The 10,026-nt window shown below is 48.5% G+C and overlaps 5 protein-coding genes across 5 annotated transcripts; 2 read left to right on the forward strand and 3 right to left on the reverse strand.

The window, feature by feature from the left end:
- Nucleotides 1–865: 865 nt before the first annotated feature.
- On the reverse strand, nt 866–1,663 carry BP5553_06245 (Uncharacterized protein; the record flags this gene model as incomplete). The annotated part of the gene is made up of 1 exon (XM_032014868.1): nt 866–1,663. The coding sequence occupies one exon, from the start codon at nt 1,661–1,663 to the stop codon at nt 866–868; it is 798 nt and encodes a 265-aa protein (XP_031869549.1).
- Nucleotides 1,664–2,448: 785 nt separating this feature from the next.
- BP5553_06246 (Proteasome subunit alpha type) lies at nt 2,449–3,717 on the forward strand (the record flags this gene model as incomplete). Its single annotated transcript, XM_032014869.1, has 3 exons — nt 2,449–2,548; nt 2,769–2,983; nt 3,052–3,717. 3 exons carry the CDS (start codon nt 2,449–2,451, stop codon nt 3,715–3,717), a joined length of 981 nt encoding a protein of 326 aa, XP_031869550.1.
- A 1,276-nt stretch (nt 3,718–4,993) lies between these two features.
- BP5553_06247 (uncharacterized protein) lies at nt 4,994–5,725 on the reverse strand (the record flags this gene model as incomplete). The annotated part of the gene is made up of 1 exon (XM_032014870.1): nt 4,994–5,725. One exon carries the CDS (start codon nt 5,723–5,725, stop codon nt 4,994–4,996), a length of 732 nt encoding a protein of 243 aa, XP_031869551.1.
- Nucleotides 5,726–7,562: 1,837 nt separating this feature from the next.
- On the forward strand, nt 7,563–8,809 carry BP5553_06248 (Isocitrate dehydrogenase [NAD] subunit, mitochondrial; the record flags this gene model as incomplete). The annotated part of the gene is made up of 3 exons (XM_032014871.1): nt 7,563–7,595; nt 7,658–8,670; nt 8,722–8,809. The coding sequence occupies 3 exons, from the start codon at nt 7,563–7,565 to the stop codon at nt 8,807–8,809; spliced, it is 1,134 nt and encodes a 377-aa protein (XP_031869552.1).
- Nucleotides 8,810–9,128: 319 nt separating this feature from the next.
- BP5553_06249 (Uncharacterized protein) lies at nt 9,129–10,026 on the reverse strand (the record flags this gene model as incomplete). The annotated part of the gene is made up of 2 exons (XM_032014872.1): nt 9,129–9,948; nt 10,004–10,026. The coding sequence occupies 2 exons, from the start codon at nt 10,024–10,026 to the stop codon at nt 9,129–9,131; spliced, it is 843 nt and encodes a 280-aa protein (XP_031869553.1).

The raw sequence follows: 10,026 nt of genomic DNA on the forward strand, positions 1-10,026 counted from the left end.
GGATATTCCAAGTCAAAGAGATGCTAAGAAGTGCACGCGGTATAGCGGGCGATACTTGCAAAGGGCCAATATGGGCGTGTGGAAGCTGTGAAAGGAGACAAGACAGGACAAGACAAGACAGGACAAAGGTGGAGGGCGAAAGAGGTTTAAATAAGGTCAGGTCGGAGTGCGGACTGACCACTGACAGTGACCGACCAGCAGGCTGCTTCCCTACCCCTCCATACGACCACAGCGAGGAACGCTGCAATCCGAGTGGCCCTCCCCACTACTCGAGTCTCATGTGCGGTGAAGAAATGAAATCACTGGCTTTGAAACACGAGTGGCATGGGATGTTGGCCGTGGCCTTCGCCAATGATTCGGCGACACGACTTGCTGCTCCAAGCCGCTAATTAAATCGGTTGGAATCGCAATGTGTATTTTGTTGAGCATTTCGAATTCAAAACAGAAACCATTTAAGTTAAGGACTTGGAAAGTAAATATTTATATAATTACTATTAATAGAAAATGATTGTCCCAGGTTTATTGAAGTAAGCCCCCGCCCCCCTTTTGGGCATGGCCTGCCCCACTATCAAACCTCCCTTTCGTGCTCTTAGTATAAAGGCATAAGTTCGCTCCTGGTGATATATAAATAATACTTGATCAGATTCATTTCGCTGTTTAAGAAGCGCCTCTATCCGATCCGATTTATTGCGTTCGAAGTATTACATCATGGATACGAGGGCTAGCCTGTAGCTTTTGAAGGTTCGACCTCCAACATATCACGGACACAAATGGATTTATACAGACTCACAGTCTAGATGTTCAACCCACGATCATTAAGTCTTTGGAGTGAGCGGAAAACATTTTACACAACTATACTATCCTACTAAACCGTTATCGTATGCACATATTTTACCTTGCCCCCAACCATCCGGATTTCATGGCTGTCAGGCATATCCCCCAAGGAATCAAAGGCACAGAGCACATCCACCGAACCAATCGTCTCGTCAATAACATAACGCCGCATCGAGTTCGGCTTGGCACTACCACCTCTCGGGAGCGCCCCATTGCATGGTTTGGTCAACATAGAGCCTTCAACACGCTCACACGGCGATCCCCATGGGATCGAGTCAGCGGCATTCTTATCAGTCCACATGTCGAGATAGGCGTCCCCAGCCTTCTTGAGCACTTCCCGGCTCTCTGGCTGCGCCGCGATCGTAGTCCAGTCCTCCGCCTGTATATATTTAAGGGTCTGTGCCGCGTTAAAAAACAAGGAGCCGGTGGTTGCAGCGATCGTGTCAATCATGGCAATAGAGCTTGTATCATTGCCATTATGCCGGATTTGCGTTGCGAGTACGTAGGGCTTCGAGCCACCAGATGAAATTATCATCGTATAACTGGCACAGGCTGTGGTATCCGCCGTGGAGCGGTTGAGGTCGATTTTTAATGCCTGGCTCAGCACACCACGTTTGATATCTGCCACCTTATTGTTCTCTTGGTATGTGAAGTTACCGGCGACGAGATTTAGACCATCGAGTTTCCCGGAGGTTTGTGCTGCTATGTAGCTGTTGGCCGCTGCCAGGAGCCCCTCGCGAGTGCAGTCAGCCGACACAGGCGTGAGGGCCGCCATCATGACGGTAAGGGTCCCGAAGACTGCGCCCATGCTATGAGTTAATCGAAGCATGGTGGTGGAGTTTATGTATAGCCTAGGTGAGCTGAGGTGACTGGTGAAGGGATTGACCTAGATAGGGTGCTATAACCTCATTAACTTTTAAGCCTATCTTTCAAGTTCCAAGAATGTAGTAAACTGGCGATACTTAAATAGTTAAGTTCTCTCCATCGGGAGATGAAAGTAATTAGATGCCGTGGTTAATTGTATATATTTAGGCGGGGGCCTCTCTTTACCGGAGAAATAGATGGCCCCCCGCCGTGTATATGCACTTTATTGGAATGTTCGAACGGAGAAAGTTTCGGCAGATATAAGGCAACTTTAATGTGGGTCTACTGCTATGTGGTTTTCTGTGGTGACTGTACTCAAAGCAGAATGTTTGTAGTGTCTGCCAAAAGTTAACTTAGCGATCAAGCTATCAAGAGCTAGCTGAGATGAATCCACCCTTATAAGATTTTGCGCAATATAATATCTGCTCGCCTTGGCCTAGCTGGAGTCCTCTGGCCGTAGCAAACGAGTTTTATTCAACTCAAACGACCATGTCCTGATAATCGCATCATTATGTACCTACTTCTATTTCCCCTTTTCTATTTCGTACTCAAGGTACTACGAGGGGCCGTTGGAGCACAGCGATAAGGGAAACCGCAGAGACCTCCCTAGGGGTTGGATATTCGAGACAATGAGAGTCATTGAAGGACGAAGGGATGTACGGAGAAGGTTGTTGGTTGGTTATCTTTATGGAGAAAAATAACATCATGTGACCTGGATTTTTAACTCGACACGTGATGTTGCATATCTTCATGCCTCATATTACAACAGGTCCTCAGGCTGCAACACAGCTCCACGCTAAGACCAACACGCGCGCTTCATGGTGCCTGGAGCTTGAGCTCGCTCTGGCGTGTAAGAAGTACGAACAACACAGCTGCGAACCTCCAACTCCAATTCCACTTTCCTTGTCCCTCCCCACAATCCTGCTCATCACTCAAAGACCTACACCTCCCCTTCAATCTAGAGCATAACATCATGGTAAGGTTCACAAATATTTTAGAGCGTCTCGCATACAGAACCATCCCAGAGCCAGAACCTCATAGCTGACATCCACAACAATAGACGTCGATAGGCACGGGTTATGATCTGACGAACTCAGTCTTCTCGCCCGATGGCCGGAATTTCCAAGTCGAATATGCGGTCAAGGCAGTGGAAAACGGCGGGACGTCCATTGGAATCAGGTGTAAAGACGGGGTGGTACTTGCTGTTGAGAAGGTTATCTCCAGCAAACTGCTAAAGCCTGGAGCGAACAAGCGTATTGCGACGATCGATAGACATATGGGTGCGGTATGTTGACCCCAACTTATTTTATTTGCATGCGGTGTGGTAGGACCTGTATGCTAATCTGATGACAGGTATCGTCTGGCCTCGTACCTGACGGCAGACATTTCGTATCCCGAGCCCGCGATGAAGCAGCAAGCTGGCGATCCGTCTACAAAACCCCTATCACAGTCAAAGATCTCGCTAGCCGAATGGGCGGTTACCTCCAAGCATATACTCTTTACTCCTCCGTACGACCCTTTGGCATCACCGCCATTGTAGGAGGCTGGGACTCCGAGCTTGAGTTACCTGTCGACGGTCAAGTTGGTGAGGGACCTTCGATTGGTGCAGGTGGAAAGGTTGAAGGCAAGACATATGGTGGACCAGGCTTGTACATGATCGAGCCGAGCGGAATGTACTGGGGCTACTATGGTGCCGCGACCGGCAAGGGCCGACAAACTGCCAAGGCTGAACTGGAGAAACTGGATCTTGCCGCTGGGAACTTAAGTCTCGAGGATGGTGTCAAGGAGGCTGCGAGGATCATCTATGTCGCACACGCAGATAACAAGGATAAGGAGTTCGAGTTGGAGATGACGTGGATTAGCAGGTTGGATGGCCCAACGAAGGGGAAGCATCAAGAGGTACCCAAGGAGCTACTGGAGGAGGCTGAGAGGTTAGCCAAGAAGCACTTGGAGGGTGATGATGACGAGGAGACCAAGGAGGATGATAAGCCTGCTGAAGGGGATCAAATGGAGGAGTAATCGACATAGGTGTGATACCACCTTGTATAATAGTGCAATATCCGTTGTGCAACCGGCTTAGACTCATCAGAACCAAATTGCGATATGAACCACGTCTTCTTGAGAATTTTATTGCGCCAAGAGCTGCCCTAAGGCTGCTCATGACGATTCTCTTAGCAAAGTAATATATAAGCCAGTCAAATTCTAGCCCTTTATTCATGTATAGAAACACTAGCCTCGATTATCGAGGCATCTGTATAAACTGTAGCACATGTAGACCGCATTGCAATATATTGTTTCTTAGGATTGACGAGTGTGATACCCGGAAGGCTGTATTACCAGTCGTAGCCGGCGAACATATTCTCGCCTCGTTCAAGAAATTAAGAAAATGCGTTTTTGAAAAAAGACGTGCCATGAAAACCATGACGCTTAAACAATGCTTTAACTCCGAGTGTGTCTTAGGGAATTTGGAGTCCGCGGGTAAAGGGAGGGTGGGATAAAGCCAGGGGAAGATGAGGGGACTAAGTGAAAATGTCCAAGGAACAAGTGTAGTGGCTTGGCTACTTACTAGGAGACTGCTTCTCAGAATAGGTATTATAGAGTGGTACAATAGGTCTTCGAAACATTATAAATTAAACAAGTAAGTTATAGCTTTAGAACTATATCTGCGGATTATTTACGGCAAAGGTGGAGAATTACAACGCAGAAGCGGTGTTAGATTATTTCCGATTAAAGAAACTGCATAGTTCTCACCAAAGGTCACCAGAGAAGTGGAACGCAGTAAGTGTGCGCAAGAATGTTATTTTGCTAAAGCTTAATTACAGTAGAAAGTAAAGCCGGGTCAAGTATTCCCAGCTCCCTCCATTCAAGCGAAAAAGGGAAAGTATCCCAGCCTCCTTTTTGTGAAGGAAAGTTCCCAAATAGCCCATGTATTCTGGGCAAAACAGGCAGAGCGCTAGGCTGCCATCATATTATGTTATGGTAAAGACTCGAGACTTTCTGAGGTCCCGAATTGTGATTGTTAAAGAGAGGTTCTCCCGTTTGAACAGGAAGGGTCCAGGCCAGAGGGTTTGAAGCGAAGAAATGGTTTGGGTAGAAGTGAAGTAGTCCGTCCCTATATTTGGTGTGCTCGGCAACAGACGATCTAGCTCACGAGCGAGGATCGTGGTATAGTTGATGGTGTTGTCGAGTGTAGAAGCGAAATTCGAAATGTAGAAGAGATCCGAGAGCGTAGATTCCGTGCGTAACTAACTCCAGGTTGAACCAAGCTCGAAAGGGTGAAATTGGGAGAAGTGATCTATTGCTTCCAGCAACCCTGACCGACGTGGGTGCAAGCTTCAGCAGCAGCTTCGGCCTCGGCCTCAGCCTCTGCAACACGCTTCATCTTCTCCTTCCAGCAGCCCTGGCCAACATGGGTACATGGTTCAGCATAAGCCTCAGCAACACGCTTCATCTTATGCTTCCAGCAGCCTTGGCCGACGTGGGTGCATGGGTCAGCTTCTCTCTTCCAGCAGCCTTGTCCAACGTGGGTGCATGCCTCAGCAGCAGCATCAGCCTCGGCCTCAGCCTCAGCAACACGCTTCTGCTTCTCCTTCCAGCAGCCTTGTCCAACATGGGTACAGGGCTCAGCATATGCTTCAGCAACACGCTTCATCTTGTGCTTCCAGCATCCTTGGCCAACATGGGTACATGGGTCAGCCTCTCTCTTCCAGCAGCCTTGTCCGACGTGGGTGCATGCCTCAGCAGCGGCATCAGCCTCGGCTTCGGCCTCAGCTACACGCTTCTGCTTCTCCTTCCAGCAGCCCTGGCCGACGTGAGTGCAGGGCTCGGCCTCGGCTTCAGCCAGACGCTTCAGTTTGTGCTTCCAGCATCCTTGGCCGACGTGGGTACATGGATCCGGCTCGGCGACGGCTTCTCTCTTGTCTTTCCAGCAGCCCTGGCCGACGTGGGTGCAAGGCTCAGCGCTGGGGAGGGCGTTGATAGTAGTCGCGGTTAGGAAGAGGATGGCAATGGCGTTGGTGAACTTCATGGTGAATGGGTTGTGGGTTGTTCTTGTAGGTGTGTGTATGCTTTTTGTATTTTTGTTTGAACGATGGTCTCCGCTGAGAAGGTAGTTTGATTTGGAGCGTAACGAGGAAACAGAATAGGAACGATAGTGGAGAAGAACAAGAAATATATAGATTGAGAGTCTTCGTTGTTTTCAATAGTACAGAGTTTGAATAGGGGGTCAATGGTATTGCTTACTATTGAGACCCATATTGGGTCAAGCCCCTACTACCGCGTCAAAGATAAAGCCTCAATAGGAGCGGGAAATCAAGCATAATTCCACAGAAGCAGAATTCCAACAAGAACCTCAATAGCCATAGGCAACTCTAGAATGTTGGAAAAGAGTCGTGTACCTAGAATCGGTTTTCATCAAAGACTTGAGAGTTTAGTTAAGCGGGGAAGAATTCCGTCGAAATTTGTTTTTGAGCCAGCAGAAACGCCATATACCGTTTATGGAAGGGAAATAGCCAAAAGCACATTGGAACGGAGATATCTTTTGTGCCCCAAAGCCACTTGTTAGGGGGGAGAGCTCCGCTCATCGGTGCTAGACTTCAGTCTAGGCTAAGCTATATTACAGTTTCGCATCCGCCAAGGGGCAAATTCCCCTGATAATTGAAAGAATCATGACTATTGATTTTGGGGTCAATAAAGAACACGCCACCTTTGACTTTCTCGTGTTGTGGCCATTTGATACCATTGACCGCATTCTATTGAGACCCCTTTTCTATTCAGACCCCGAAACGGAAAGCTAAGCGAGCGCCAGAGACTCGAAAGCGGTTGCGGCAACTGCAGATCGGAAAAGAGACAACAATCCATAACACATTGGAAACGAATGAATAACGGTAAATACCTATGTTCTCCGGAGCTCTCTCCGCCTAGCCAACCGTGTCGACTGGGTGGCGGCGAATCAAGCCGCCGCAGCTTCACGAAGGTCTCCTCCAGGCAAATAATGGGCCTCGGTGTCCTGCTGATCATAGCAGGTAAAGAGCTGGTGAGTGGCATACGTCTAGTATGAAACAAAGTCTCTTAGTGCTGAAGTACCCAGAACAGGTGGGAGAGCTCCTTGCTAGAACAAGGGCCAAAAAGTATGGGAGCTTCCCATGTCCCGCATCCACACCCACGTGGAGCTTCTGAGGGTGACTAGATACGACCACGTTATAAAACAAAGCCACAGCCGAATAGCTCCCTGACAAGTCCCGGGGAAGATGGGAAAACGGATTGTGAAATGCATGCTGCAAAGCCATCAAGGCGCCAGAGGATGGACAGGTAGAATCCACCTGAATCGGAAACTGAAGTTTTGCAGACTAACCACAGCACGGCTACATACTGCTCAGTATCAAACGACGGAGCAACACAATCGATGTTAATATCTATTGACATAATGCCTCGTCATCCTGCACTTCTCACTTGAGACGGCTAGGTCTTCTGGGGAGCGCCGTTCCCGCCACACTCGGGCCATGTTGCATTCGAAGCCGCAATAATCCAGCCACATCGTACTTCGTATAAGCAAGCAAGCAAGCAAAGGTATAATTAAAGTCATTGCATAATACGACTTTAATAAAAAAAAAAATAGTTGAAGATCAACCTCATGGAAGCGGCAATTATTTTGTTGTCGCCGGTTTTGTGTTGTTGTTATTGTCCCTCGCCTGTTGTCCGGTGCAAGGAAGATTTTCGCCCGGACATGATGCCGAATTTATGAGCCAAGTCCTAACTAGGAAAAGGCTAACGTCAGTTTCGTAACGCTGCCCAGTTCCTTGTCTTCCAGCCTCTCCGGCCACAACAACTTCATCAACCCACCAGATATCTCCTAATTTCTCAAGATGTTAATGCGCAGCTCTGTACGGTCGGCGCAGGTATGTTTGTCACCACTTCAGCCGTCAATGGCACAGTTTGTAGCTAAAATCAGCTTATCAAGGGCCTTCTGCGAACCGCCCAAAACCCCACCCGCGCCTTCGCAACGATCCAGAGCGATATATTCAAGCCAACGAAATATGGAGGGAAATACACCGTCACCTTGGTCCCAGGCGATGGTATTGGAGCCGAGGTTGCGGAATCCGTGAAGACAGTCTTCAAAGCAGATAACGTCCCAATCGAATGGGAACAGATCGACGTTTCGGGCCTGGAGTCTGGAAATAAACAATCCGAGGAACTCTTCCGGGAGGCAGTCATCTCGCTGAAGAGGAATAAGATTGGATTGAAGGGCATTCTACACACACCTGTTGAACGTTCTGGCCACCAATCTTTCAACGTGGCTTTGCGACAGGAGCTCGACATCTACGCCTCGATTGTCCTCATTAAGAACATCCCTGGCTACAAGACCCGTCACGATAACGTCGATCTCTGCATTATTCGTGAGAACACCGAGGGCGAATATTCTGGACTCGAGCATCAGTCAGTTCCGGGGGTTGTCGAGTCTCTCAAAATCATTACGCGCGCCAAGTCGGAGAGGATTGCAAAGTTCGCCTTCGCCTTCGCATTGGCAAATAACCGCAAGAAGGTTACCTGCATCCACAAAGCCAATATTATGAAGCTCGCAGATGGTCTCTTCCGCAATACTTTCAACGCCGCTGCGAAGGAGTACCCTAGCCTGGAGGCCAACGATATGATTGTTGATAATGCATCCATGCAGTGTGTAGCCCGGCCACAACAATTCGACGTCATGGTCATGCCCAACTTGTACGGTGGAATTCTGTCTAACGTTGGAGCTGCTCTCGTGGGTGGCCCGGGAATTGTTCCCGGTGCTAATATTGGTCGCGATGTGGCCGTTTTCGAGCCTGGATGCCGTCACGTCGGCCTTGATATCAAGGGCAAGGACGAGGCAAACCCAACTGCTATGCTCCTTTCTGGGTCTATGCTTCTGAGACATCTTGGTTTGGATGAGCATGCAAACCGCATCTCCAAGTCGGTTTATGACGTGATTTCCGAGGGGTAAGTCTTACCGAATATCCCATCCTCTTTTCTATGCTAACACTCCCAAAGCACTTACCGAACTCGTGATTTGGGAGGAACCAGCAGCACACATGAATTTACACGTGCTGTTTTGGATAAAATGGAGTTGCATGGATAAAAAAGTCATAATTGTATAAAGGGGAAGTAGATAGATGATTGTACCGTGTAGTATACATAGCAAATGCCTTTAGACCCTCCATATTTGTGTCTTTCTAATCATGATTTACCGCTAAGAAGATTTCACGTCTTAAAGCCTAACGGAGCTCGTATTGATGCAGTGCCTGGAAACCATTACCCCATCGAGACTTATTCAATTTACTAGTTAGGGACTAAAGGGCGACTTTACGAATGCAATGCCGGCCAAATAACTAATGATCGGATATCGTTATTCATATCATAACCTAACGCCATGCAATGCAAACACCTCTGCCAATCATCTAAAAGGCAATATTCCGCTTCCTTCCCGTATACTTAGAAGACTGCTTTACCACCTTTCCTTTCCGCTCCATCTGTTCCTTCTTGTTCATGATCCAAGCCTTACTCCCCTTCTTAATATCTCTTCCTTTCTCCTTATGTTTCCTCCTCGCATCCAGCACATCAACTCCCTCCAGTCCCCGCACCACACCAGTAATATCACCACCATTGCCCTCCTCTGCCGATCCACCCACTGTCAAAACTAAATAAAGCTTGCCGCTCTTAGTCCCTGGATCATCTTCCAAGATACCTGCGCCAAACCCAGCCTTAATAGCAGCGCTGCTGATCATAGTCCTCTGCTGCTCATTCTTCGGGTAAAACTGGCACACCGCTCTGCCACCGCGCTTCAAACTGGCATATAAACCATTGAAAAATCTTGATAATCTTCCAATTGGCGAGACGTCACTACTCTCTGCATTGCAAAGCCATTGAATAGCACTAATGGAGATAGCGGCATCGAAACTTCCCGCTCGGAATGGGACGCCCTGTCCAATATCCGCGAGCATTAAATCTCCTTCCACATCTCGCTGTAGTGCGATATCTAGCATGGAGGCGGATATGTCCATTCCCACCCAAATGTGAGGTCCTCCTTCTGAGGGCTCGATAGAGGAGAGGATCTCGCCTGAGAGACCCGAGCCACATCCGATGTCTAGGATCATAGAGGACTTGTCGAGATTTAGGAGTTCGAGAGCGCGGTGGGTCATGGAGGCCTGGATGTTCTGAATACGGGAGGAGGTCGTGTATTTGCGTGCTTCTGTGTCATTGTAGTGGAGATCTGGGGGACTGTATATCGCCGGTTTGTTAGTTACTGTTGTGCGGGGTGGGGGAAGGGACGTACAGTATATCTTCTGGACGAGACAT

Source organism: Venustampulla echinocandica (assembly GCF_003357145.1).
Source record: "Venustampulla echinocandica strain BP 5553 chromosome Unknown scaffold_3, whole genome shotgun sequence".
Lineage (NCBI taxonomy): Eukaryota > Fungi > Ascomycota > Leotiomycetes > Helotiales > Pleuroascaceae > Venustampulla > Venustampulla echinocandica.